Source organism: Eschscholzia californica, unplaced genomic scaffold (genome assembly GCF_041429995.1).
Source record: "Eschscholzia californica isolate CP2 unplaced genomic scaffold, dmEscCali1.0.p SCAF_3, whole genome shotgun sequence".
Lineage (NCBI taxonomy): Eukaryota > Viridiplantae > Streptophyta > Magnoliopsida > Ranunculales > Papaveraceae > Eschscholzia > Eschscholzia californica.
Window position 1 is genome coordinate 62,282,553 of NW_028238420.1, and position 27,409 is coordinate 62,309,961.

At 35.6% G+C, this 27,409-nt stretch overlaps 6 protein-coding genes across 9 annotated transcripts; 4 read left to right on the top strand and 2 right to left on the bottom strand.

Moving 5' to 3' along the window:
- Positions 1-103: 103 nt before the first annotated feature.
- Positions 104-2,924, top strand: LOC147552975 (uncharacterized). Its single transcript, XM_086669510.1, has 5 exons — positions 104-971; positions 1,426-1,470; positions 1,595-1,915; positions 2,285-2,490; positions 2,684-2,924. The coding sequence occupies exons 1-5, from the start codon at positions 725-727 to the stop codon at positions 2,888-2,890; spliced, it is 1,026 nt and encodes a 341-aa protein (XP_086525636.1). The 5' UTR covers positions 104-724; the 3' UTR covers positions 2,891-2,924.
- LOC147552976 (Endosomal targeting BRO1-like domain-containing protein) lies at positions 2,911-6,356 on the bottom strand. Its single transcript, XM_086669509.1, has 6 exons — positions 6,230-6,356; positions 5,499-5,666; positions 5,163-5,427; positions 4,909-5,075; positions 4,566-4,715; positions 2,911-3,700 (listed from the first exon to the last, which is right to left on the bottom strand). The coding sequence occupies exons 1-6, from the start codon at positions 6,278-6,280 to the stop codon at positions 3,350-3,352; spliced, it is 1,152 nt and encodes a 383-aa protein (XP_086525635.1). The 5' UTR covers positions 6,281-6,356; the 3' UTR covers positions 2,911-3,349.
- LOC147552977 (ATP-dependent helicase/nuclease subunit) lies at positions 6,343-6,877 on the bottom strand. The gene is made up of 2 exons (XM_086669511.1): positions 6,630-6,877; positions 6,343-6,477 (listed from the first exon to the last, which is right to left on the bottom strand). The coding sequence occupies exons 1-2, from the start codon at positions 6,771-6,773 to the stop codon at positions 6,382-6,384; spliced, it is 240 nt and encodes a 79-aa protein (XP_086525637.1). The 5' UTR covers positions 6,774-6,877; the 3' UTR covers positions 6,343-6,381.
- A 3,338-nt stretch (positions 6,878-10,215) lies between these two features.
- LOC147552978 (Ribosomal protein L12/ ATP-dependent Clp protease adaptor protein ClpS family protein) lies at positions 10,216-14,483 on the top strand. Of its 3 annotated transcripts, XM_086669512.1 has the most exons (4): positions 10,246-10,406; positions 11,584-11,625; positions 13,698-13,845; positions 14,027-14,483. In XM_086669512.1, exons 1-4 carry the CDS (start codon positions 10,343-10,345, stop codon positions 14,289-14,291), a joined length of 519 nt encoding a protein of 172 aa, XP_086525638.1. In that variant the 5' UTR covers positions 10,246-10,342; the 3' UTR covers positions 14,292-14,483. The 3 variants fall into 3 exon arrangements, with proteins under 3 accessions (XP_086525640.1, XP_086525638.1, XP_086525641.1); XM_086669514.1 differs by lacking the exon at positions 11,584-11,625 and having other exon boundaries at positions 10,216-10,406; XM_086669515.1 differs by lacking the exon at positions 10,246-10,406 and having other exon boundaries at positions 11,584-11,874; positions 12,060-13,845.
- A 3,014-nt stretch (positions 14,484-17,497) lies between these two features.
- On the top strand, positions 17,498-19,452 carry LOC147552979 (small ribosomal subunit protein eS7-like). Of its 2 annotated transcripts, none has more exons than XM_086667714.1 (6): positions 17,498-17,603; positions 17,694-17,813; positions 17,922-17,995; positions 18,071-18,194; positions 18,840-19,022; positions 19,118-19,452. In XM_086667714.1, exons 2-6 carry the CDS (start codon positions 17,739-17,741, stop codon positions 19,235-19,237), a joined length of 576 nt encoding a protein of 191 aa, XP_086523840.1. In that variant the 5' UTR covers positions 17,498-17,603; positions 17,694-17,738; the 3' UTR covers positions 19,238-19,452. The 2 variants fall into 2 exon arrangements, with proteins under 2 accessions (XP_086523840.1, XP_086523839.1); XM_086667713.1 differs by having other exon boundaries at positions 17,574-17,590; positions 17,692-17,813.
- A 1,898-nt stretch (positions 19,453-21,350) lies between these two features.
- On the top strand, positions 21,351-26,684 carry LOC147552980 (Plasma-membrane choline transporter family protein). Its single transcript, XM_086670026.1, has 7 exons — positions 21,351-21,621; positions 21,742-22,199; positions 23,055-23,238; positions 23,350-23,574; positions 24,029-24,145; positions 25,166-25,399; positions 26,096-26,684. Exons 1-7 carry the CDS (start codon positions 21,559-21,561, stop codon positions 26,312-26,314), a joined length of 1,500 nt encoding a protein of 499 aa, XP_086526152.1. The 5' UTR covers positions 21,351-21,558; the 3' UTR covers positions 26,315-26,684.
- The last annotated feature ends 725 nt before the right edge of the window (positions 26,685-27,409 follow it).

The following is a 27,409-nucleotide window of genomic DNA, read 5'->3' on the forward strand; positions in this document are numbered from 1 at the left end:
AAAAGAAACATTTTGTACCAAATGACATGTTGGTGTACATGGATTTGCAGCTCCGTGTTTGTGCAATTTTCTAAAATATGGAGAGATCATGGATTTGAGTCTTGAAGACATTAGTTACCTCTTTAGATTTTCCTCATATGCTTTATAAGGTATATCATTTGGGTGGCATCACGGCTAGTCCTCCGGGAAGCTAATTTAGATTTTGTGTGAAGCTAACACCCGAGCCCAATGAGCTCGATACTCGAGATGCCTGGTGTTTGAGGCAGGCCCGGACGGTCAATGGCGCTCAGATTTTGTTAAGTACCCGCCCGAGTCTGCCCAACTGCACTCATGTTCAAAAGGTTAATGTGCTTGATGGTCCTGAACTCCTGATCCTCCCCAGCAGATGCCAATAGTGCCCGTAGGCCTATCCGCGCGCTCGACTCATTTCCTAACTCTAGGTATATGTATTAAATAAAGTAAATGATTTTTTTTTATTTATTGCTCTTAGAGTTTGTTACCATAACCTATTGACCTACTTCAACAAAAAAAAACCTATTGACCTGTTTAAGGTTCTTTCTCCTAGCCTTTAGGGAAGTTATATGTCTCATTAGACCTTTAGGAAACAAAGGCATGCACCCAAAGACTCTTCCATTCACAAAAATATAATTGAGAGAGAACTAGTTTTTCTTTGTGTTTTAGACATAATATAGTTGTGACTAGTATTATGTTCTAATCTAAACCCATGGAACAAAAAACACCTTTGAGTACTAGTGTTCCAGCAGGAGGAGAAGAACAATCAAGACTAAATTCAAGAGAAAATGGTTTGAAGGATAATAATAATAGGTTTATCAAGAGAGAAAACACAAAGTCATCAAAAAGGTTTTCAGCTTCAAACATTACAAGTTTTAGAGAAGAAACAAGACCATCATTCAGATCAAATTTAATCATTTCTAGTACTGCTTCTTCTCCTGGCTATTCTTTTCAAAAAGGTATTATTATCATATAAATTCTTAATTAAGTTCTTAATACACTTACTTATTTCTCTTCCCTTTGTTTTCTTGAGAGAACTTAAACATGGGTTTTGATCCAAATTTTATATTAAATCTCCCTTTCCACTTGTTTATACAACAAGGTGAAAGTGGGTTTCAACCCAAAATTTTGTATTAAATTATCCTTGTTTATTGGACTTCTTCGAAGCTTGATTTAACGTGCTCGAGCTCAAACATCAAAGTTCAACTTCGAGCTAATACACTATAAATTTTCATGAAATACAACGGAATATTCGTGCTTTCAGGTGTATCACGTGAAAATCTACAAATATTAGCTCAATCTTGAAATATAATAGTTTGAGCTCGAGTTCATTAAATCATTTCTTAACTTCGATACAAGGAAACATGAATAAATCCATGCTAATCTAATAACATCTTTTTTTATGGTATCCAGATGAGATTGATCCATCTACTTACTCATTTACAAATGCTCTAAATGGTGAGTTAATTAAATGGTAACTAGTATATAAATATCAAGGGACTAATAGATTTTAAAGATTATGATGAGTTAATTAAGTTTGTGGATTATGAATTAATTAGGATTTGGGTTTTGAGATTTTTAGCTTTGCAGGTAAGATCAAGATATAATGTTTTGGATTGTTTATCACCATCACCATCAAATGGATTATCTTTGAATTCTAAATGGAATGAAGCAGAAAAGTATATCTCTAATCCACTTTCAGGACAAGTTCCAATTGAGTGTTTATCATCAAAACCATTAAGTGGAAGAAGATCTATTCTTACTAATAGTACTAGATTTAAACCCAGATATACATTTTCTGGACCTCTAGTTTACTCCTCATCCTCTCCTAAACCTAGTTTTGAGCAAACAAACCCATCCATGACTAAACAAGAAGCAAATGAGGTTAAGGCTCTAATTAAAGGTTTGAACTTTTACCCATTGTTCTTAATTTCTCCTTTACGAGCTTAACCCTAATTTCGAATAGCTTATTTCAAATGTTTTACGCTTTAAAATGGAGTAATGCTACACGCAAACCAATTTTCTATACTCGCTTCTACATTTTTTTTTTCTATTAGCCGAAAAAATTAGCTTGTTTTTTCGAAAAAGAATACATCTTGTCAATCAGTTCTTAATAATTGTAATACAAAATATTTCTTGTAAATTTGTAGTTTTATTGAAAATAAATAAAGAGTTTGGTTTTGGTTAGTTTAAGCTAATCCAAACATGGGTTAAGCTAGCTATCATCATTATCAAGATTAATCACTTTTTGATGTGGGGGATATTTATGCAGAGGAGATAAAGAAGGAAGATAATATGATGAAAAGAGATGTTGGGACTCAAAGTACTCCACCTAATATTAGTCCATCAAGCAGTCCAATAAGTCCTACTTCATCTCCTTCTGTCAAAGAAAGATCATCTAAAAAGGCTAGTGAAGATGATGAAGATGATTCACCATTTTGTGATTCAAAATTCAAAATTTATTTTGATAAAGACAAGGTATGTTTACTCTAAGAAGTTAACTTTTTAGGTTCATTAGTTTTTTTACTGTATAGTCGATCGTCTCTTGCCCACTTAGACCTGACTGGTTCGTGTTGAACAATCATTCAGAATGAACATTTGAAATAAGTTGAATTATTGGGTTGTGTAGCGGTTCCAGTACTTCATTGGTTATTGTCGTCGATATTTGCAGGTGGCGGTGGCAGGTGCCTCGAAGATTGAAGAAAAACAAAGTACACATGAAGTTGCAACTAAGAGTGGGAAAAAAGATGTGAGAAGAAATAGAAAGAACAAAAAACAACAAAAACAGAAGTGCACTATGGTACAACTGCAGCAAGAAGATTTTGGTTGTTGTTCATGCTCATCTTGGCTACCTTTTTGGATGAAACAAAAAGTGTAAGTGATAATATACATAATATATTTTTCTAACCAAACTCATTTCTCCAAGATCAAGACCAACAAACACATCTTTCAACAAAAAAAAAAAGGCTAACAAACACATCATAAGAGGTGAGTTGACCTCAAACTTTGTTAAGGTCAAAGAAACAAACCCAAACCAGAAAGTCGAATTTGAGAAGAAACCGAACCCTAAGTATTCAACCACAAAAAAAAAAAATTAAACTAAATTTACATATTTTGAGTTGTGATCAAACATATGAGAAAAAAATATCTGAACAATAATGGTGATTGCGCCAAAAAGAAAACCCAACTTCGTAACTGCCAACCAATCCACATTCCATATTGCGAGCAGGGCAGGGACAGGCGAGATTAACCTAGGTTCTGACAACGAATCAAACTACGAGCTCCGCCTATCTGAGTTGGCTTCTAGAAGAAGAGATGATGGGTTTCACTTTCATACTTAAATCCTGAAAACAAGTTTTCTCTCCCATCTCTGAGGTTGGTAAGGTATGGCAGTCACAATCTTCCTGCCTTCAAGCAATGGCAACTCACTAACATTGAAAGGGACCTTGTCACGCCATACAAAGCCATTCTCGTGCTCTAGTTTCCTAAGCATTTCACCTGCACTCTTTGTCTCCTGTCTCAAAACTATCTGCCATGATTCTTTTTCCGGCATTTTTCCCTTCATATTATTCAATGCATAACGAAGAACTCCGATTGCTAACCCTATTTGGTCATCAATCCTCAAAGCATCGGCCTGGTGCTTTTTGCTTTTTAATTCATGTAAGGTTCTGGATAGGTATATGAAGTCCTGCAGCAAAAATCCACCAGCAATCATATATATGTGCGAGTGGTGAGCGTTCGTTGTTGCGTTATATAGGTTCGTAATGCCTATGTTAGATACAAGACAATGTCAGCCAGCCAACTCAGGCAACAAAGAGAATGCACAGAAGACAATCCAATTATGGGATGTCAATGGGGTATGTATTGAATAAGTGCTTGCTTGCTCTAAGACTTAAATATGGGAGAACTGATCATGCATCCGACAGAGTCAGGATTGAAAAGGTAAGTAGTTGGGACAGACTGGACCGGATACCCCACGATCCCGATTCCGTAACAGTGAGCGGCCACCCTACGATCCCAATCCCCTAGTGGGAAATCCTTCATACTGGGTGGCAGCATGGGATCGGCTCGGTCTACCCCATTCCTATGTTGGAGTTATTCGAACACTGTTTTGGGAGGGTGTGGCGGTCACTTTATGTGTGAAAGAATGCCTCGCCTCTTGAGCTAGATTTTGGAGTGGGAGTGGCCCAAGACCACACCCACACCTTATCCGTTCCTCAAGTTACTCGGGTGGGTTGGGCAACCCAACTACAAAGATCAAAAGAAAACTAATGCCGCAATAGTACATTAAGAAAGTAAGATGTAGAATTATGAAAAATAAATATGGAGTTCATATCTTCGTGTTGGCCTTTCAACTCACCGTATCCAACACCTATGTGACGGATACGACTACCTGTGCCGCTATCCATGTTACATAGGTCCAAATACACATTGTACCAAATGTTGTCTTGAAGTAGTACTAGTAAAAAAGAGAATTTTACTCCACATGAAAATCAAGAAATAGCAATTGAAGAAATCTGCGTATTAGACAGAATCTGTCACTGAATGCATACCTCAAACTGCTGTGAAATTCTTTTATGCTCCTCAGCTTTTGAATATAGAATACCACAAGCCTCATCAAGTAGTTGTCCCACTCCACAATGCAGCTTTGCCAAGAGCCCATCGGTGCTTCCCTTTTCCTCCGCTTTTCTTATAGCTACAGCCTACTCAGTAATTAGGATTATATCAAGATTACAATCTCGGTAATCATTGAATCAAAATTTCCTCCAAAGTAACTCGAGGAAGATGAAAAATACCAAATATACATAAAAATACTTTTATATATGTATTCGGGGTGAAATCAGAATTTCCCATGAAAATACTACAAGGATGCAACTATAAATAATTAAGACTAACCTGTGCCTCGGCCAAGCAAATAAGACTCATAATGGTGGAGACAGATGGAATAGCTTCTGGCAGCCTTTCCTGAGCATATCCAAGCTGTAGAGAGATAAGTATCTCTTGAGACAAATATTGAAAAACACCCGCCGCTTTCCTAAAAAGAGTGCTGGAATTCACTAGATCTGGAGGGGCAATTTGTGAATACATAATTATCATCGGATGTAATTCAGAGAACGTCATGCTAACAGCTGAAAGAAGCGTGATTTTACCTCCTTTAGATAGAACTTCCGAGGCTCTCTCTCTCAATATAGCACCATAAAGGAAAAGGGCCATGGCAAGCTCAAAGCGCAAATTATCAATGCGAAAGAACTTATTCCCCATTAGATTTAGGAGACTAGGAACACTAAGAGCACTAGACCACCTTATATTGAGATCTGAAGTCCACCGAACAATCTTACAGTTGTCGCTAACCATGTCAACATGAACCAATAAATTTTCCAACAACGGCAAATACATTTCCAACTTCAACAGGTCCTGCCGATCATTTCAATTAACAATAAGTATAAAATTATGGAGACACTGAACAAAGTCAAAAGAGACATTACCTGTTCATGTCTTGAAGTTAATCCTCCTGCCATTTCTCTAGCAATAGCCTCTGTAGTAAAACTTGTCCCATTAATAGACTCCTCGATTGCTCTTCGCCTGGAACTTAATTCTTTCAGCTGCTCTAGTGTGCCCGCATCATGAGACGTGAAAACTTCTTCAAAAACAATCTGATGAAGATGAGTGTTTTAGTGTTCCTTTTTCATCGGCAGAGATCGCAATGCCACGATATGCTTATATTGTCATCCACAACTTCAAGAGACTCACTAAGCAGATTCATTTTACGAAGTCTAGCGAGCATAGACAACTTAGTTTCTAGTGTTAAGAGTAAAGCTCACTTTGGTAAAATGTACTTCTTTCGACTGGATAAACCAGAGTACGAGTCTTACTGTTTCCAAAAAAGAAAAACCTAAGTTTCACACTTCCACTACAAAGACATTATACCAAAGTGAACTTATTATCTCGCACCGTGGTGATATGTTTCTAATTCAGCAAAAATGGGAGAGGTGTAATCTTAATGAACGTCTGAAGATCCTTAAAACATTCACACAATGAAGAAAAAGCAGCTTCCGTATTTTATTAACTAAGTTAATCTCATAAACCAAACAAAACCCTAATTTCATGATTAAATTGAAGAAAATAAACTGCTCAAATTTGGTGAAACCCTAAAGCAATATCAATAAAATTTGTCTCAAATTCAAGATGAAAACATTCCAGAAATAAAAATACTTACTCTCTTAGTTTTTAATTTCGCAGGTTCGTTGAAGTGAAGCATCATCATCATTCACTAATACTAAAAAACCCCAAATTTAAAATAAATCTAACTAATATCAATCCACCAAAAAAAAAGAGAAAAACAAAAAAAAACAAAGCTTGGAAAAGATCCTAAGATGAATTATTATCAGACAACTCTGCTTCTAATTTAGCTGCTTTAATCATTTGTTCCTTCTCATACTTGATCAACCTCTCTTTCATCTTCTCCTGTGATTAACAAGAAATAATCAAAACCCTTTACTTAATATGTAATTCTGAAATAAACCCATTCCGGAATTGACTTGAAAACACTAAAAAATATAATCAATTCATTAAAGTTCTAATCGAATTTTAGAGAGAGAGAGAGAAAGAGAGATTGCCTTGTGAGAGATTTCAAGACGATGCATGACATAGAAACCTAGAACCCCTCCGAGAATAGTGCCAGTGATGATTCTGAAATAACCCCATTTTTGAGATTTAGTGATATAAGGTGATGAAGAGGAGGAGGAGGAGGATCCCACCATTTCTTTTTTATGGTCCGTCCCTTTGAAGTTTCAACTCTTCCCGTCTCTTTGTTTACTTCTCTGTTAAGACTATTTCTCTCCCCTTCCTTCGTTTTTGATCTAACAAGTCTAACTTTGGCACGTTCCGAAGGAATTATTGATACGTGAGGAGTTCCTTGGCCAATTTGGGAGGGAATAATCCAATGTCAACGGCTTAGATTTCTTCGCCATCTGAAACACAAATCTTAAGGAAGCTAACAAATCAATATCAACCGTTGATTCGGATTTTCACTCAAATCTGCTTAAGAATTTCGTGGCTAGATGGATCTGAAATCTGAATTGGGGTGAAATTTCTTACTCGTAAGAATGGGTCTGATGGGCCGGATGGATCAACGGCGTCCTGATTGGGTTGCGTAACAATATTTTATTATAAATCTCAAAATTTGAGGGATAATAGGAAATGGGAAGTTTTATAAGGTCTCCCCAATTTTGTTAAAAGGCCTCCCCATGAACCATTTTACATGGTAAATTATCATTGAGGGGGGCCTTTTAACAAAAATGAGGGGGCCCTATAAAATCTCCCATAGGAAAGGGAAGTTTTATAAGGCCTCCCCAATTTTGTTAAAAGGCCTCCCCATGAACCATTTTACATGGTAAATTATCATTGAGGGGGGCCTTTTAACAAAAATGAGGGGGCCCTATAAAATCTCCCATAGGAAAGGGAAGTTTTATAAGGCCTCCCCAATTTTGTTAAAAGGCCTCCCCATGAACCATTTTACATGGTAAATTATCATTGAGGGGGGCCTTTTAACAAAAATGAGGGGGCCCTATAAAATCTCCCATAGGAAAGCGAAGTTTTATAAGGCCTCCCCAATTTTGTTAAAAGGCCTCCCCATGAACCATTTTACATGGTAAATTATCATTGAGGGGGGCCTTTTAACAAAAATGAGGGGGCCCTATAAAATCTCCCATAGGAAAGGGAAGTTTTATAAGGCCTCCCCAATTTTGTTAAAAGGCCTCCCCATGAACCATTTTACATGGTAAATTATCATTGAGGGGGGCCTTTTAACAAAAATGAGGGGGCCCTATAAAATCTCCCATAGGAAAGGGAAGAATGTTTTCATCTTGAATTTGAGACAAATTTTATTGATATTGCTTTTGGGATTCACCAAATTTGAGCAGTTTATTTTCTTCAATTTAATCATGAAATTAGGGTTTTGTTTGGTTTATGAGATTAACTTAGTTGATAAATATGGAAGCTGCTTTTTCTTCATTGTGTGAATGTTTTAAGGATCTTCAGACGTTCTTTAAGATTATACTTCTCCCATCTTCGCTGAATTAGAACCATATCACCACGGTGCGAGATAATAAGTTCTTTAATATTCATTACAAACGGATGGTTGTCTTGTTAACAACATAATTGTATATGTCCTCAACATTTTGGAAAGTTTTCAAAAAATGAGTTTTTTTTACATTATTATTTTTGAGTGGTTGACCTAAATTTTGGGTTTTTCGAGCATTTTTTCCATAATATATCCATGTTTGTAATGAATGTAGTAACACTTGAAAGTTATAGTGTTTGTATCTCCAAGATCTTCTTACTCTTGATATCCTTAAGCGAAGTGGTTTCATCTTCTCAAACAGGTGTGCTCTTTGTCAAGCGAAACGACCTGGTCGACACTAATACTCTCCCAAAGACGTTTGATAAGAACAATTTCTTGACATATGAAGTTCCTTATACTATAATGTGAGAAGAGGCTACAAGTCAAAATCTACTCGAAATAAACGGTCGCCATAACACATTACACGAAATAAACGGTCGCCATTTTAAAATCAACTCTCTCTCTCTCGATAAACAGTTGATTCCTATTCAAGTCTAGAGTAAGTTTACTATTATAGTTTCTTCAATCATTTTTTTGGATGAGGTGTACAATTAAATAGGATAAAACACAAATACACCAAATAGTTGCTGCGAATGAGTAACCCACCACTGTAGAGGGGGTAATTATACCTAAAATCTTATAATCTCGATCAAAACTCTCCTTTTTTATTTGTACAAACCAAGAATGAAAGATTTCCACTTTTTCTGGACTTGGTATTTAGTTGGGATGCTCTAATTTGTATGTAATCTTATCTTATATTTCTTAATTTTGTTTTTCTTTGTAGTTGCAACCTTTGCAATTAATGATATCTATTTTACCCTCTTCAAAAAACACTTGAAATTTGATTGTGAAAAAAATCCAGAAAAATGCTATTAGGCCCCAAATATGAGATTGACCACAGAGCGAATGTTGATGTGGTTGGCCCCCGTTAGACCGTTTTCCTCTCTACATGGTCTGTATAATTGAAGCCATCCTCATCGACATTTGGCCTATGGTCAACCAATTTTATTGGGGCCAAATAGCATTGAGAAAAATATTGTAATCCTGTTGGCATAACATTTTAGATTGAGTAATGTTACAAGTCAAAGTCTACTCCGAATTTACACGAAATAAATAGTTGATTCCAATTCAAGTCTAGAGTAAGTTTACTATTAGAGCAACTCCAATGCAACACTCAAACTCTAAATCTTAGAGTGTCACATAGAAATTTTTAGAGTTTTCCTTAAAATCCATCTCCAATGCAAAACTCAATATGAATCTCTAAAATGATGTGTCAAGATTTGTTTTAGAGATCCTTAAGAGGACACTCTAAATTTAGAGTGTTCTCTTGAGTTTCTCTAAGTGCCACATTAAGAGCATCTCCAATGCAAAACTCAATCTTAGTAATTCGGAGTGCCACATAGGATTTTCTGAGTTTTTCTTAAAAAATCATCTCCAATGCAAAACTCAACTAAGATCTCAAAGATGATGTGTCGAGAGTGGAATAGAGATATCTCAAGAGGACACTCTATTTTCAGAGTGTCCTCTTGAGATATCTCTAATTGTCCAACTCATCAATATTTAAATTTCAACCAATAGAAATCAAGTCTTCGTATATTTCCAAAATAACTAATTATTTTTTTACAAAAATAACCATGACACGTAAGTAAAATAAAAGAGTTTAGAGTGTTGCATTGGAGACATACAAGAATTGAGGATCTCTATTTTCGACACCTACGAGTGAGAATCTCAATTGGAACTCGACAAATATGACGAATAGAGATCTTTTTGAGTTTTGCATTGGAGATGCTCTAAGCTAATCAAGTAATTTTATACCAAAATATAGGTTTTTAGAGTTTCTCTTGAGTATCGCATTGGACAATAAAGTATCTCTAAATGACCAAATAGGAAAGAGACCATTTAAAGACTCAATTTTCACACTTAGATTTTTAGAGTTTTTGTTGAGTGTTGCATTGGAGATACTCTTATAGTTTCTTCAATCATTTTCTTTGGATGAGGTGTACAAAACAAAAGGGATAAAACACAAAATACACCAAATAGTTGCTGCAAATGAGTAACCCACCACTCTAGAGGGGGTAATTATACCTAAAAAAAAATGAAAAAGATAAAACGCCAGAGAAAATAAATTGAGGTGCCAATTCTCTCTCCCTCTTGTTTCAGAAAACAGTAAGTAGACAGAGAGAGAGAGAGAGAGAAACGACGGAAGCCATGGAAACTGCGATTTGTGGAAGAATTACTCTTTCATCCAATCAAATCTTCAATACCAAACCAGGTCTCTTTCTCTCTCTATATTCCCTAACCACTAATTCATCTCCTTTTTTCACACATTTCTACTGTTTCTTTACTTGTCTGTTTAATTTCTTAGTTTCTCTCACTAAATCGTCTAATTCTTTGAGCAAACTGTTTCTTTAAGATTAAAATTTGTTCAAATCGATTCTTATATCGATTTCAGAGTGAATTAAACTGTTTGTTAAGGTGGTTCTAATTGGGAAACGAATGTTTAAGTTTTGGTTTCATTGTCATCTTATCTTAAACGAAAAATTTCTTTGGTAAGTTTCAATAGCAGGATAAGGCTTGAATTTTTGCATTTTGAAGTGTCTTTGTGAAGAAAAGTTGTGTTTTTCAAGGTTTGGATTAACTGAAAATGAAAATAGAAGGAAACTGTTTGATCTTGGTACGTTTGAAACTTAGGGCATAATGATAGTCAATATGGTGTAACAAATTAGGGATTATATTATGTTGTTTAACTTTGATAAGCTTGTCGGTTGAGTTACCATTACCAACAGAAATCCAATTTGAGGTGAAACACTTTCATGCAAATTTTTGACTTGAATTTCTAGTATTATAGGACCAACATGACATATATCTGAATGTGCAGCTTCAAAGTGCATTTAGAATTTTGGATAGAATAGGGATTATCGTTGTAGATTTTGAAGTATTGCTTTCCATATGGCAATTGACAAGCTTTAGCTAAGCAATTGGTTTTGACTTTAGCTAAACCTTAATTGTCGCCCAATGACATGTAAATCTCCATCAACTTAAGGCGTGCAAGTTTTGTAGCTAATGAAGTCCATTCTGTCGCGTTATGATGACGAGTCCATGACTATAATAGGAAGCAACCGTGACACCTTTTCGTAGTTGTTCATAAAGAATTCCTGATTTGTTACGAGTGCATAAGAAAATCAGTGTTGAACCTCATATTAATGTTTCAAACTTTGGAAATAAGATTGTTCATTAACTGCAAATATGCACTCCTAATAATGTTGTTTCTTCCGCAATTTCGGACGATTAAATACTTTGTTAATTGGGTTTGTCATATATGTGTAGGTCTCAAAATGGTAATCCCTATCAACTATTAAATATAATTACCCATAGGATTATCTTTGTCATTTACCACAATACATTTTTTTATCTTTTCTTTGAGTGGATGTGATTATATTTAATTGCAGACCACTGGCTTCCACTATCATTTGCAGCTCAAATTCCATATGGTATGTTTATTTGCGGTGATACTTATGCTATAAGATCCTCCAACATCCGTTCTTATACGCAAGAACCTATGATTAGCCATAAGCCACGTCAAATACTGGGTTTGTTGCTGTTTGGTATTCCGCCGAAATACCATGATTATTCTCATAAGGAATTTTTTTTCATCAAACGACTTGATCTTAGAGCTTAGAAGCCTGAAGATTAGGAGAGCCTGAATCTTTAATGTAAAGGTTATATTATTTATTAGCGTTGTTTAAAGAGGTTATGAGCCGTAACATCAAGTCATGAGTTATCTCTTAGTTGTCTCTGCAGAAACTAGTAAATACTCGTGTATATTTATTGTGGATCAGTAAGGATTTTACACTTGCCATATGTATATTGGAAGCACAATGGTTAAATACAGTTCCACAGCGATACGGATGAAGTAGTCCAATAGTCGCTGTGAAACAATATAATTTGATCATAGAGATCAAGCTTTGGTAAAGCTGTTTTGAATCTAATGTGATTTGTGCGATGATTAAACTTGAAGGATGCACATCTTACAAGGTATTAGTGTTAGCATTATCTCCACAACTGTAACAAACCTTGATGGCTTGACACTGTAACTACTCTGAGAAGGAATTTTCATGAAATTTTCCATTCCAGAGTGTAAAATTCTGTCACCAAATTTTACTCCAATCCCTGCTCCCCATCAATACTTGAAAATGTTTTCGGAGAAACTCATATTTTCTAGCTTGCATGGAGAAAGCTTGCTAAGCAATGTTTTAATTAAATATCGATATAATAGGGATTTCCATGTCCACTTATTAGAATGAAACACTTGAATTGATCAATAAATGATCCATGCACGTGTGCTTGCTGTCATGAGTGCAGGAGTACCTTTTACCAAGATTTAGAAGTAAAGTATTTAACTTGCAATTGGTTGGAGTCTTGAGTAGTTTGTTTGATTTTGTTTTCCTTGTTTCCACCACGACCAAGTAACCAACATCATCAATTTCGAAGATGTGGTTGGTTTTCATCTAATTCTGAGACTTTACTTGTTAGTGCATCATTTAAATTAATTCATTTCATTAACTTAATTCCAATAAATTTTCTTGTCAGTCTTAATTAGCAAACTGACTTTTGAGCTTCTTACACTAACTCATAGTAAACATACCCGAAGCACAATTTTATGCGCTCAAAACAAATTTATTGCAAAAAGAATTCCGCTAACTAGCATAGCTTTTTCTGACGTGTAGACAAAGGACATAAGTTCCATTTCTTCGCTCTAGCACCTTTTGCTTTTTAATCTTGATTGGAAGCCTCCATATTGAGTAGCTTCTGCCACTCGAAGGTTTCTTGTAGCTTATGATTTCTTATTACATTATTATCTTTACTGTAAGTATCAAAATCTTCACTCATGTAAGCTTGACAATGTTCAAAAAATTGATTACATTCATAGAAGACCACATTTGTTTATCCTACATATGCCTCTACAAGTATTCATGTTGATGTTGCCATTGTTTTACCCATTTATATATGCACGCAAGTGGCCTATCACCTCACGAGTGGATCCCACAGCTACCACATCCTTTAGGGGGTTCCCTTCATTTTAGCTTTCCTATTTTGTTTTGTTTTAGTTTACTTTTATCGGATACTTGAGAATTGCTACTTGATAGGAACTACTAGCTTTACAAGTTCCTCTCTAAAGTTAGGGTTTATATTTATGCAAAAGGATGGAACCTAGGATTTATTCTTGTGTTTTTGTTGTAGTTGAGTGAAAAACTAATTACTTGAGGAAACATTGATATAGTTGTTATATCTTTATGTTTTAAATTTTCTTTAGATTTTTTATTTCTATATAGAGATCGACATTGAGATCTATATCCATTGGCACCAATGGACATGTCTGCTGTCAACTTTGTGTCTAGTAGTTTGCATGTCATTTTGTATCCATCAGAAGTTATGTGGCATATTAGGACAAGAAATGAAGTACTTTACCTTTTTTTTTGTTGAAAGAAGTACTTTAGCTTTATATTTTATCTAGATTGTTACTTCAAATATGTAATCTATATTGCTAAAATGATTCTTATAGAAAAGCACTCACTTTACAAAGGACAATACACTAATCGAGGAAGTCTTGTGACAATATTTGCTGCTGGACCGGGCAAAGGAGGTGGATTGTTAGACAGGCCAACCATTGAGAAAACTACTCCTGGACGTGAATCTGAATTTGACTTGAGGTACCAGTAAAACTCAAATTTTATTGTATTGATTATGCTCTCATGTAATTCTGAAAGTCTTTTTTCCGAGTATATCAGATATCTTGAAAGCACGTAAAATACTAAAACGTCACACGTCGAAATACAACGTTTACTCCCATAATATCGACGATATTGTCATTATTTCCATTCTCTTTTTCAGAAAAGCCAGGAAGACAGCACCACCATATCGTGTATTATTGCATAACGACAACTTCAACAAGCGAGAATACGTCGTTCAAGTTCTGATGAAGGTTATCCCAGGAATGACTGTCGACAATGCAGTCAACATTATGCAAGAAGCGCACATAAATGGCATGGCAGTGGTCATTGTTTGTGCTCAAGCTGATGCCGAAGAACACTGTATGCAACTGAGAGGCAATGGTCTTTTAAGTTCAATCGAGCCTGCAAGTGGAGGAGGCTGTTGAAAATTCTTCTTCTTGCCCGAAAAACATGTAAGCCTCTAATATTTTACTATTGAAATACTCATCCCATCTTAAATACTAGAGAACCCCAATTTATATATGTACATAGAAAACTCGAAACTGTCTATACATGTATGAACTTGTTATATGAAGTTTGTTTCTTAGCAGGATCTAAAGCAGTTATTGGATTCTAAACCATATGTACCTTTCGAAATGTTTGATCCGTGCTTGACGACTAGATCTCTGTCTGTGGGGCTAACTTTTTGGTTTATACGTAGTATTAGCTTACATGGTAGAAAACAATAAGAGGTAAGTTATTGGCTTCATCATGAGAGTTTCAAAAATTTTCGCTTTTTTTTTTATGAAATAATATTTCAGGCATTGTTTTTCATAAGGCCAAATTCGATCAGTTTTTTTGTATATTTTGTGGCTTGTTCAAGCCATAATTTGTCAAATTTTCGCAGAAGAAAATTTCAAGGGGAAATTTTTGGTTTTGTCAAATTTTCCGAGACAACAAAACTTCTTCCTCATCTCCTAGCACCAACTCGGCCACCAGTTTCGGCTACCACCTCCGACCACCACGATTTCTTATCTTTTTGTTCTCCTCTCTTTCCACCAGTATCTCCATTTACCTTTCTTCTCACTCACTTCCCTCCCTCTCCCGCTATTTATTTCGGCAAATGGGAGGATCTCCTCCGCCAAAAATCGATCTAGTTAAGGAGAAATCCCCCAACAGTTCGTATTGGTTTGGGGATCGCCCAAACTAGCAACTGTTTTTCTGTTGAAATGGAACCTCCCCTTTGCTGGAACAGATAAAAAAAAGAGGGGAAAGAGAGAGGGAGAAGGAGAAAGACAAATAATGGTAGTGATGGTGGTTTGAAGGTGGTGTGCAGAGGAGAATAGAGCAAGATTAAAAGAAGAAATAAGTTGTCGCAATAGTCAGTTTGATGGCGACCAGTGCGGGAGTAAAAAAAAAATTTACAATCTTAGTATAGAACAACAACCCTTGGTTGGAATGGTAAGAAGTATAGTCTTCCACCTTAGTGATCAAGGGTTCGAGGCACGCCAAACAATTCAAACAAAAAAAGACAACCTTATTCATACACTATCGAACAAGCTTAGTAACTTTCAATCTCGACAGGTGTAAAAATATGTGTGTGGTTATGCATTAGTTGGATAATACACCGGAATTTCAAGTTTCAATAGAAATGAAGGGTTAAAAAAATAGAAACGCAGGGTTCAAACTTTCACTCGAACAGTAGAGAAAGAAAGAGAGAACATTGGTGGTCTGGTGAAGGCGGGGAGGAGAGCAAATCCACTATAATTCTAGTAAAGTGCAAAATTCTCCTTAAATTTGATCAAACCTTCCTATAAATTTTTTGCGGTGATTCACTCAATTTTTTTTAGCCCCAGACTTTTAGGTATTTTTTTTGTTTAACGAAAAAAAACTTGCAAGCAACAATTGTTTAGTTTTTAACTAAACAAAATAAAAATACTTAGACTTTTAACTAAATAAAGTAGAACTTGATCTTTCTACTTAAAGGAAAAAAAAAAAAGGAAAAGAAAAAAGAACTTGGTGGGGGTAAGGGGCCAACTCGCTTGCGCGCCATGTTGTTTTTATTTCATTTATGCCGTGGTGGTTTACATCTTTTAATCACTTTCTTCTGCCTTTCTATTGTTGTGTGGAAAACAAAAGTTCGCAAAAATAAAGTATGACTTGGACAAAGAATTTCGCTCCATATATGCCTACATGGCGTATCTTGTTGTGCTACCGAACCGAGACACACTATATTTAGCAAGTTTGGCATATACTACACCGTCTATGGTGTGGTCGCCCCCCACTCGTTTATTATGATCGACAATTTTTGAAGGCATATCATCACATGTGTATCTTGAGTGCAAAAATTAGTCATATAAAATTATACATGACAGTGAATGTACTTTGTGTGACTATAGGTTTGTAATGTATGTAAAATAACAAACTCATCAAATTTTGAGTTCAAGTTATATATACTGACAAAAAATTATATGTACATGGTCAATATAGATTGAAGATCTTCTGTATTCTAAAATATTTGTCATCTATATTAAATTGATATTAAAAATTGAGATCAAGTGAGATATTGGAGGAAGCTAAGATCGGTTTTATTCTTCTTTAATTTATGTTTTGGAATCAGCCTTTGCTTTATATCTCATTGTTCCCATATATAAACATCAATTACTCGAATGACATATCACTTCAGTTTGATCTTCAATTCTTTCATTCAGTTGTATCATATGACAATCTCAACCGGCCTATTTATCTTTCTTAAAATTGCTTTCATAAATTATGCTCATTGCCAACCAATTCTAATACCAAAATCAAGTATATGAATATGAATCTGATCGAGTCTATCAAGAGGTTCAACTAAAGTTTGATTCTAAGTATAATATGAGAATAATAAAAAAGAGTAAATTTCAGAAAATTATAGAGTCGTAGGAGACGAGGAAGATAATATTTGATGAATTATTCTATTTTCTAGTTTATAAGTTTATAAGGTGTTACCAAATGATCCCTCCAATGTGATTTTTCATTTTGGTATCTTGGTTTTTGAGAGAACAAAATGGCAGTGTAATTTGTTTTATATAAGATTTATTTTATATAATATCCATGTTTGAACATGAAAGGACCCTTAATTCCTTTTTATTATTGAATTTGTATTTTCATCTGTCCAAATGAAAAAAAAAACAACCAATAGTGCAGACCCGCTATAGATAATAGGTGGTTCTCTTTGGTTGGAGCAATTTTAATATTAGTTCTATATATTTTGTCGACTTTTAGTGTCTTTTGTTTGAGTCTGTGTGGTCAATTTCTTTCCCTTCGTGTGGCACTTTACATTTGAAAGTTCTATGAACTTATCGTCTGTAACTCTCATGTAGTTCTTAAAGAAATAACAATTATCATCCATGTAACTTGTGATTCAATCACTTATCAATGAAAGAGGGTTTCACTTGGTTTCAAAAAAGAAAAAATAAAATAAAATAATAGGTGGGTTTGGCTCCATCCAAAAATGCTTTGCGTCCGTCTAATCCGAATTTTGAGTCCGAGATAGAAACCCGACTCTAAAGACAAATACTATAGGCACCCCTGAACCTGTCCAAGTTGTATAAACCCTAAATCCAACCGCCAGGAGACTTAATTCTTTTATGTCCGTTGGATTTTAGGGCTTGAGGATGTATGGCTTATAAACCCTAAATATTTCACCATCTCTCTCTCTCTCTCTCTCTCTCTCTACATTTTTGCAGCATTTCTGTCGTTCAAAAGCTTTCCAAAAGGTAAACAATCTCTTCTTCTCCATTGCTTGGTTTGAACTATAATCCGCATTCTTGAATCTGTTTCTTATTATTGTTTTGGTTCTTGTTTAGTGAGAAAGAGAGAATTTTCAGTGAAGAGTTCACTGCGATTCCAAGATGTTCACCGCCATGAGGAAAATCCAGAAGGATAAGGGCGTCGAGCCAACTGAGTTCGACGAGACAGTTGCTCAGGTAATTCGGCGTCCCTTCTTTTCCATAATGTCTCTCTCTCTATCTCTTAGTATCTGTCATATTTGGTGTGTAATCTGATTTAGGGTTTTTGTCTCTCTGTCTCCATAGTCATTGTTCGATTTGGAGAATACCAGCAATGATCTCAAAAGTGATTTGAAAGATCTTTACATCAATTCTGCAGTGTAAGTGTCAAATAATTACTTGTTATTTAGGTTTTGCATAATGAATGAAAATGATTTAATGTTTGTTTGCTGCAGTCAAATTGATGTTTCTGGGAACCGTAAGGCTGTAGTTATCCACGTTCCCTACAGATTGAGGAAGGGTTTCCGTAAAATTCATGTCAAGCTTGTCAGGGAACTTGAAAAGAAGTTCAGTGGCAAGGTAAACCCTAATTTCTTGTTGCAAACTTAGTAGTTGTAGAGATATAAGTCGACGTAATGGGTTTATTGACTGCAAGACTTTGGTAAGTGACAAGTCTATACCTCTTCCTTATGGAAGCCACTAGGGCAAGCAATCTGATACAAACCAAACTAAGGGGCATACAATGCTTTTGATTTTGGTGAATTAGGGTATACTGATGAAAATTCTATATTCTTTTGCAATCTGGTATTAACCCAAACTTAGGAGCATAAAATGCTTTTGATTTTTACAGAATAGGGTATACTGATGAATTCCATATAAACCCAAACTCATATAAACGAAACTAAGGAGCATACAATGCATTTGATTTTCGTAATGGATTATGGTGTAATATGGATTATGGCTGATTGTTGCGTAAGAGGCAATCAATCTGATATAAACCAAACTAAGGAGCATACAATGTTTTTGATTTTGGCGGATTAGGGTATACTGTTGAAATTCCATACTCTTTTGCACATTATTTCATGTTCTATTTTCACGGACTGTTGCGTAATGGATTATGGTGATCGTTGTGTATTATGCTTGAGTTTCCTTTGTTGATGATCTTGAAATGTCAGTCAGTCTTAATATTAATTACGTTGAGCTGAAAACTCTGTTGTGTTTTAGGATGTGATTGTGATAGCTACCCGAAGGATAGTGAGACCACCAAAGAAGGGCGCTGCAGTTCAAAGGCCTCGAAGCCGTACCCTCACTGCTGTACATGATGCTATTCTAGAGGATGTTGTTTATCCAGCTGAGATTGTTGGCAAGCGCATCAAATACCGTCTTGACGGTTCCAAAATTATCAAGGTAATGAGACAAATGATGCCAATATTGGAATTCTTGTACACTCTAGTTTTCTCCGAATTTACCTTCATCCTGATATGATTATATCTTGGTTGTAGATTTTCTTGGACCCCAAGGAGCGAAACAACACAGAATACAAGCTTGAAACATTTAGCGGTGTTTACAGGAAGCTCTCTGGGAAAGATGTTGTGTTCGAGTACCCAATTACTGATGCATAAGTAGAAGAAAAACTCAACTAGATTATTTCTTATGCTGTTTGTTAAGTTCTCATTTTAATGACAGTTAAACTGCTAGTACTGCTTGAAGTTTTGACCTGAGAAACTATCTGAATTCCCTGCCATTATTTAGTTTTTGAAGGTTAAACTGTAGAAGTTTTTTGAAGATTTTATGTGTGATGTCAGTCTTAAATTAAATCAATTTGATTACCCAGTAACCAATTTTGTTGTCTGGGAGCAAAACTTCTGGGGATCCCAAATCAACCAAGTAATCACTATTTAAGTGAATCATATATCTGAGTCTAAAACACAAACATTCTATAATCTGATTCTAATCAATGTAGAGTTCTAACGGGATTTTACTTGGAAAAGAACAAAATTCTAACTAAAATTTCGGGTTTCTCATGGACACTGCTTCTAAAGAAGTGTATTGTAATATAGAAAGGTATGTGAACAATCGTCCCATGGGTGTCATGTTTTTTTTTGTTGAAAACATGCCTGCCATGTTGGTGTACATCCTTTTATCCTCTTGTTCTAATTACTGATTTGTTATGAAGTTGCGTAATTATGATCAACAATCTTGTATGATGCATTTCGAATGCTTGCATTCTGAGTTAAAAATTAAAAAATTAATTAGAGAGATATACATGACATTTCATGTCTTTATTGTGATTAGAGGATTGCCATGTGTGTGAAACAACAAACTTATCAACGGCTATTTATGGATTCAAGTTATAAAATCTTCTTTTCAAGGATTCAAGCTATATATATATACACAAAATAATTGCACATCACCCTAAATTTAAAAAATCTCTTTAATTATTCATATTATTACTTTAGACATGCACTTGTTACACTCATTTTGTAGAGATGAAATGAGAAATTGGAGAAAGCTAAAAAAACAGTTTCATTCTTCTTTAACATCGTAGTTTCAACAAAAATGAGTGACTTGTGTTCGTTTGAATCCCATGATTCCTGCATACTATCATCAATTTAAACCCTATTGGGCTTCTACTATCTCGATTCAATCAGATTTTGATGGCAAGTAAATTTTGAGAATTGTAAAGGAGGGTTAATCTTATAATAAATTTTGATAAAAAAATAATTGATGAAGTAAATTAAAAAGACGGAGATTATAAAGATTATCGATGAAGTAATTTATTTTACAAAAATGCCAAGGGTACAAATTTCTTTCACTTATTAACCATCCATCCGACTCTAGCGACATTATACTTATACTGATTTTGTTTTATGGATTTTTGAATGTGGTGAATTGAAACAAGTTTTTTTTTCAAATACGATGAGAGTAATTTTCTTGTTAAACATATTGGAAACCTTACTTTTTCAACACTATATACATCGAGTATGTTTGTCACATTCCTAGTTTTCGCTTCAATTTAACTTCTACGAGCAAGTTGATTAAATTCGTATAGTGTCTCACAAGTTTATCTTCTTAAGTGTATTTTTAAGACTATCTGAAAATCCGACTAATTGTTCCAACAAATGAAGTTTATGGTCTTTAAATTCAATGAAGTTCTATATTGCTTTCTCAGTTAACTAGTCCCCAACGTTTAACATTATGGTTTGGGACATTTAGGTTGTTTAGAATGTTTGTCTAAGAATTTTGATTTTATTGATTATGATTCTTGAGATGATTATATTGAGTTCAAAACTCATTGAACCCCTCTATTTCTTAAAACCATTATAATATTGATGTAATGATGTACTAGTAAAAAAGAATAGAATGTTTGCCTAATGGTTGGTAATATGGCTCATAAACCCCCTCATTATGAACCACAACACATGCCAATACAAAAAAAATTTACATACAGACAACGGCTTCTTTGTTTGATTGCGGATCTATAATAAAACTTGGAAGGTTATAAATTTATAATTATGTCATTTAAAAAATAATTCTCCTTTTGGATCAAATTCTCACTCAGTCTCTCCACCTAGTGTGTCACGATTTATCTTCTAACTAGTAATGCTAGATGTTATTACAAGTTAAGTTTATTTCGATTCAGAAAAAAAAAAAAGTTAAGTTTATTTCAGATCGACACAAAATTTACAATGTCTATATCTCAAATTGATCTTTTCTCTCTGAACAATTTTTTTAGAACCTCTCTAAACATAAGAGTGACATTAACTCGTAAAGTACCCACGTCATAGTGCCTTTAATTCTCTGTCAACTATCTCTCTCTCTCTCCTGCCAAGTTTCTTCACGTTAATGGCGTCATCTCTAACAACTTTTTCATGACCCACAACTAGATTTATCCAATTATGCTCCGTTCCTTCTGCAAATTAGGGCATTTTACTACTCGATCATGACAGACTTCCAGACTTCTTCTCCCGAGACAGACTTCGCTTCCGTCTCCACTATCCAGCAGGTAAAAAGTTACACAAAAAAAACTGAACTTTTATTCTCACGATGTTTGATTGAAGCTGAATTAGTAAGTTAAAACTCATAAAGATCTGAAATTGATCATGGGTTTTGCTTCAATTGTTAGGATGGTGGAAATGGAAGATCTCCTTCACATAGGTTGATGATAATTGATGAACCTTCAAGACATTGGCGAGATATTTTCTGGTTGTGTATTTTTATCATACATTTAATAGGATTAGGGTTTCTTCTAGCAGTTCTGGGTATGAATAGGTTTCAAAGAGCTGATAGACTTAAGATTGATAGGTTTACTTATAAGTTTGTTGAGAATAGGTCAGAGTTAACAGAGACTTATTGGCCATTTTATGCTGTAGCTGGTGCTGTTGGCACTGTTCTTGGTTGGATTTGGTTGTTATTGCTTGGTTCTAAAGCTAATCAAATGATGAGAATTTCAGTGCATATTTTGACTACTTATCTTGCTGTTATAAGCATCTTTTGTTTTTGGGGCAGACAGTATTTTTGGGGTATTGCATTTGCAATTGGTGCTTCTCTCCAATTTTTGTACGTAATTTCGGTTATAGACAGGTACCATGAATTCCTCTTCTTCTTATTTATTTTTGATGATTTGGTTAGGCTTAATTTGTGGTCATTCGACTCAATACCAATTGGCAATGATCGGAGGGTGATTTAGTTACTAGATCACCCTTTTGCCATCCCATGTGAACTATTCTCACACAGACATATGATTTGATTTTCTCTTGTGCCCACTCACGTTGAAGGATCTTGATTTGAACGAACTATTGTGATTGTCATCCTCATTTTCGATGTTTGGGTAAAGGATGAGTACTTGACCTAAAGGATCAATTCTCAAAATTGATTTTTGTCTCTAGTAGTGAATATTGAGCAACACCCACATGCATGTGTACATTCACGAGCTATATGTCTCAATTCATGCATAATAACAACTAACGGAGATTGAATTTCGTAACAGGAACTTTGAAGTTTCAAGTACTCAACTTAGGGATTAGATTAGAAAATGTTTGTCTTTGCTAATGATGCCCAAAAGAACTCAAATGTGGGCTTTTGTATGGACCAATGTTGTGTGTTATTGCACAAAGTAGGGTTGGGATCAATTGTAACATCTTTGAGTAAAATGTGATAATGGTTGGTGCAAAAATAAACATCTGTTGATAAAAGTGAAGGATCTAATAACAATACAATAAAATATGTTTGTACAACTGTACTTTGGTTTTCGCATTTTTTCCATTCACCATGTATGGCACCTCCTTACCTGTTTTTGAAGTACATAACCGTCCTGGTGTCTGTGTTAGGTAGCTTTCTAGTTAGTCTAAAATCTATCATGTTTGAAATTACTAGCTAAGGTCAGTATTTGAATACTCGTGTCTGAAATCTGCTTGACTTTGTTCTGTTCTCCTTTAGACTTCCCTTTACGATGCTGGTGTTGCAAAAAGCTGTGAAGATGGTCTGGAGCCTTCCGGAAGTTACCGGAGTAACATGTGCATTTATGCTAGTAATGCTTCTATGGATGGTAATATGGTCATTTGGGACAGCTGGAGTTGTTGCTTCAAGCATTGGTGATGGTGGACGCTGGTGGCTTCTTGCGGTGAGGTGGCAAGTTTTGTTCATTCTACATCTACTCTTATAGAAACTATACTAACAATGAAGTAGCTTTTGATATATTCCCAAATGACCAATCTATCATTTCTACATGCAGGTGCTTTCAGTGAGTTTGTTCTGGACAGGTGCTGTCCTCTGTAATACAGTGCATGTTATAGTATCTGGAATGGTTTTTCTTGTTCTCATCCATGGTGGTCGAGAAGCAGCGTCAATGCCTCCCAAGCCAATGCTGAGGTCTCTAAGATATGCAGTGACAACTTCATTGGGAAGCATCTGCTACGGATCACTCTTTACAGCAGCTATCCGGGTGTTGCGGTGGGAGGTGAACATATAAGTTATAACCTCTATTTAACTCGATGTGTCATAGATAATGAGTACAAATATCAATATCCGATACCTGTAAAAGGTGTCTGATATTGTGAGATGAGAAAGGCCAGTGTCGTAATACGGCTTTAACCATTTACATTTTCTTGGCTTAGTTAGGCCTTTCGTTTTAATGATTTTGTACTTCTTTGACATGACTCACAGAAGGGGTTAACCTTGAGTGAGATTTTATTGTTCTAACACGATTGTATGCAAATACATACATGATGAGTACGAGTATCCGAGTATCCTACTTAGACAAAAATACTAGGAGTATCCATGTTAGGTTTAATTCGGTTTTAAAAAAAATTGTTTAGATTTGTTATGCCTATTAAGAAGGTAATATACTGTGTCACTGCTTGCTTGTAAACCACTTCTTATTTGTTGTGTACAATTTTCTTGAAATTTTCCAGATCAGAGGATTCCGATCCAAAATAGGCAACAATGAGTGTTTGTTGTGCTGTGTCGACTTTTTGTTTAATCTCGTAGAGACACTTGTTCGTTTTTTCAACAAATATGCATATGTCCAGGTAGCTTCCTTTCTCTTTGAATTTGTTTTTTTTGTTTTTCCTATTGGGAGATGCTAGAGTTACGAAGGATTTTGACAAAAGAAAGTTCCCAGCTGATGTGGCGGTTGTGATATTCAACTCTCAACGGCCTAGATTTGGTCAAAGTTTCAAACCACAACCGACACATCAGCTGGGAACTATCTTTTGTCAAAATATTTTGTAACTTTAGCATTTCCCTTTCCCTATTTAGACCGACTCATATCAAATTGATTAGAACAAACCCACTGGGGCCTAGTGCACCCAGGGTGAAACCTGAGGTTTCATCCTGCAACCCCTTCTGACTGAATGAGTCATGACAAACTACTTCTGCCAGAACTGATGCCAACAACCGGCACTGTCATTTAAGTGTCGTTAGATGTTCATGTGTTTTGTTCACATAATATCCAAAATTTGTAGGAAACAGCATGTGAACAAGTTGCCCAACTTGGTTAAATTTCATTCAGAGATAAAGTTATCTCCAAGATATGCACCATCTTATCTGATATATATTTGAATTTTGTCCCCCTTCTAGGCCTTACTCATGGACAATTCGTGTCGTGTTACGGTCTCATATAGGGTATATGTAGCTAGCTTTGATGTAAGAATTCTACTTAGAGCAGAGTCATCTACTATTCGTTATGATGGGAAGTCCAAATCTAGGGAATTGGTTCTCATTCCTCGTTGCCAAAGAACAAGCAGATACCATGACAACATTCTCTTGAATGGAAGACCATGTCGACCATTATACATAGACCCGATTGGTCTTGTATCCTGAATGGTCTGTTTGGTGGAATTTGTGTAACTTGCTTATATGTAAGCTAAGCATTGGCCTTCATAGGGTTTATGCGCATTTGCCTACCTGTTTTCTGAGTCACATCATCTCCAAAGTTATTTTCAGTTTAAGAAATCCCACTGCCATTTTTATCAAGTCAGTCCGTTACCCTAAACTAGCAGAAAGAAATGAATGGCCTAAAACAAGATTTCATTGTGTTTGTCATCCAGATAGCAGTTTATGGTAAAGGCTTCAATTCGTCCGCAAGAGATGCATGGGAGTTGTTCCAGTCAACTGGCGTAGAAGCGCTTATCGCATACGACTGTTCAGGCGCAGTCCTACTTATGGGAACTATCTTGGGTGGTCTTATTACCGGGACCTGTGCAGGAGTTTGGACATGGTTAAAAATGAGCAATAGAGTAATTATGGTTGGCTCTACTGCTATGTTGATGGGAATGATCTTGGTAAGTTTTCCAGATTCTTCCTCTCTTCGTTTTTGCATTTTCTTCTTGGTCATTATGAAATCAAATCCTCTTGGGTGACTGTTAAACTTTTGAAGATTTGAAGCAATCAAAGTAGATGCGCGAAGTTATTTGGAGAAGAATTTCAAATTTGCTTAACTACCGAAACTGAAAAATTGGTCTTTTTCGGGTGAAGGCGGAATACTATTAGAGGGGCCGAAGGCCAAAGAATAGGCAAAACATGGATCAGTTCCCCAGACATACGCAAAGCAAATTACGCTCCCTGTTAGAAGTTACACCATGAAAATATGTGAAGATCGCGTGTCAATTAGACATATAATTAAGTACAGACTAAGTTTGTTGGCATTCAACTGATAATCATTGACAATGAGTAGAGAAGTCCTAGAATACCATTTACTTTATAAACTTCTCTTTTGTCCATGTGAGACTATTATCCCACTTCTCGTTTCTGGTGTTTGAGCCTAAGACGTGTCTTTTTGTTGAGTAAAGTCGAATACCATTTAGGTCTACAGCACGTGGGTTTAGCTCTTAAGTTTGTGAACGTCTAACCCTGAAGCAAATTGACAATGAGAAAAGAAGCCTTAGATATTATTTACGTGGTCACGAGGGTTACCTCGATCTATGTCAGACGATTCTCACAATACAGAAGTCGAAATGCACTAACTTGTTGATTTGCAGGTGGGATTAGCAACTGTAGTGGTGGAAAGCGCTGTTACATCGATATACATCTGCTATGCTGAAGACCCTTCACTAATTAACAGATGGGATGCCGAATTCTTCAACCAGATTTCTGAGACTCTACACCAACGATTACAACACAGGAGTGCTAGAAACAGAGAAGTTATGACAACAAATAACAGGTCTGGTGCACAAGTTCAAGAATCAAGTCCTGCTTGACAAGCCTTCTTCCCCCACACTCCACTCACCACCACCCACCGCCATGGCGCCACCACCAAAAAAATGTATTGAAGTAACAGAAAACACTGTAATTAATTCCATTTTAATTATCTAAATTAAGTTTGTTTTTCTCTTTCCAATTTTTGTGTCTTGATATTCTTAAAAGAGAGCAGAAGTTGCATTTTTGAAAGCATGTAGACAACTTAGGTTATGGCCAGGGTAGGGCTGTTTTCTTTTATCTTTAATCATTTGTGTTACTTTATTATATAGTTTGCGTGTGCTTACTTGTTTCAGACTACGAGAAAAGTATTTTTCTCAATTTTAGACTTGTTTTTAAAGTGGAAATATATGTATTTTGTTTTTTGAGAAATCGATTAAGATCTACGTTAGTTGTTACAAGGTATTGATACATCATGAAAATGTGATGAGCACGATAACCACCTAAGTTAAACCATAATGAAAGAGGCTTAAAACCCGACAATATGAAAGAGCCCTAAAACCCGGCAACATGAAAGAGGCCTAAAGCTTGACAATTTATTATATTATTTACTTTATATATTGTCTAAATTGCATGAAATAAATCTTGATAGCCAACTGCTTCCACCGAGACTCGATTCCACGACTTCATAGACTTAAGAGGGTTGTCTGAACTATAATAAAATCTAATGGTTAAATGGCAAGGGCAACATGATTGCCCAAAGTGGAGCTTAGGGTTGACTTAGTATTGAGTCTTAGTATTGATGTTTTAATCCTTTCAAGGACTACTGATTGATTTTGCGTCCATTTGAATCAAACATAAATAATTCTAAATTACTCAGCCAATTGCAACACAAAAAGCTGGATCTTATTGGTTTGACCTAGGTCACAAGAAATCAACCAGGTATCAATCACATCTACATCTCTTCTTGGCTCACTAGGAGTCTAGGACTATACAATACCTATCCGGAGCGGACGCTAGGTGTCTTATTACTGGCTCGTAATGTCCCTTGTACCGTTGGCTAGATCCAGCGACATCTTAGGACATTCTCATTTGCAACCTGGGGAACCAAAAATAACCTATATATGTGATCACATAAATCTAGCTTAGTCGTAGGT

Excerpts from the sequence above, each read along its gene's own strand:
- LOC147552975 (XM_086669510.1), top strand. The coding sequence starts at position 725 with ATGGAACAAAAAACACCTTTGAGTACTAGTGTTCCAGCAGGAGGAGAA. Across the intron at positions 972-1,425 it reads TGGCTATTCTTTTCAAAAAG|ATGAGATTGATCCATCTACT; the intron begins GTATTATTATCA and ends TATGGTATCCAG. Across the intron at positions 2,491-2,683 it reads TTTATTTTGATAAAGACAAG|GTGGCGGTGGCAGGTGCCTC; the intron begins GTATGTTTACTC and ends CGATATTTGCAG.
- LOC147552976 (XM_086669509.1), bottom strand. The coding sequence starts at position 6,280 with ATGATGATGATGCTTCACTTCAACGAACCTGCGAAATTAAAAACTAAG. Across the intron at positions 5,667-6,229 it reads CGAAATTAAAAACTAAGAGA|ATTGTTTTTGAAGAAGTTTT; the intron begins GTAAGTATTTTT and ends CATCTTCATCAG. Across the intron at positions 4,716-4,908 it reads TTTGCTTGGCCGAGGCACAG|GCTGTAGCTATAAGAAAAGC; the intron begins GTTAGTCTTAAT and ends ATTACTGAGTAG.
- LOC147552977 (XM_086669511.1), bottom strand. The coding sequence starts at position 6,773 with ATGGTGGGATCCTCCTCCTCCTCCTCTTCATCACCTTATATCACTAAA. Across the intron at positions 6,478-6,629 it reads GTCTTGAAATCTCTCACAAG|GAGAAGATGAAAGAGAGGTT; the intron begins GCAATCTCTCTT and ends TGTTAATCACAG.
- LOC147552978 (XM_086669512.1), top strand. The coding sequence starts at position 10,343 with ATGGAAACTGCGATTTGTGGAAGAATTACTCTTTCATCCAATCAAATC. Across the intron at positions 10,407-11,583 it reads AATCTTCAATACCAAACCAG|ACCACTGGCTTCCACTATCA; the intron begins GTCTCTTTCTCT and ends ATTTAATTGCAG. Across the intron at positions 13,846-14,026 it reads GAATCTGAATTTGACTTGAG|AAAAGCCAGGAAGACAGCAC; the intron begins GTACCAGTAAAA and ends TCTCTTTTTCAG.
- LOC147552979 (XM_086667714.1), top strand. The coding sequence starts at position 17,739 with ATGTTCACCGCCATGAGGAAAATCCAGAAGGATAAGGGCGTCGAGCCA. Across the intron at positions 18,195-18,839 it reads AAAAGAAGTTCAGTGGCAAG|GATGTGATTGTGATAGCTAC; the intron begins GTAAACCCTAAT and ends GTTGTGTTTTAG. Across the intron at positions 19,023-19,117 it reads ACGGTTCCAAAATTATCAAG|ATTTTCTTGGACCCCAAGGA; the intron begins GTAATGAGACAA and ends TCTTGGTTGTAG.
- LOC147552980 (XM_086670026.1), top strand. The coding sequence starts at position 21,559 with ATGACAGACTTCCAGACTTCTTCTCCCGAGACAGACTTCGCTTCCGTC. Across the intron at positions 22,200-23,054 it reads GTAATTTCGGTTATAGACAG|ACTTCCCTTTACGATGCTGG; the intron begins GTACCATGAATT and ends GTTCTCCTTTAG. Across the intron at positions 23,239-23,349 it reads GACGCTGGTGGCTTCTTGCG|GTGCTTTCAGTGAGTTTGTT; the intron begins GTGAGGTGGCAA and ends TTCTACATGCAG.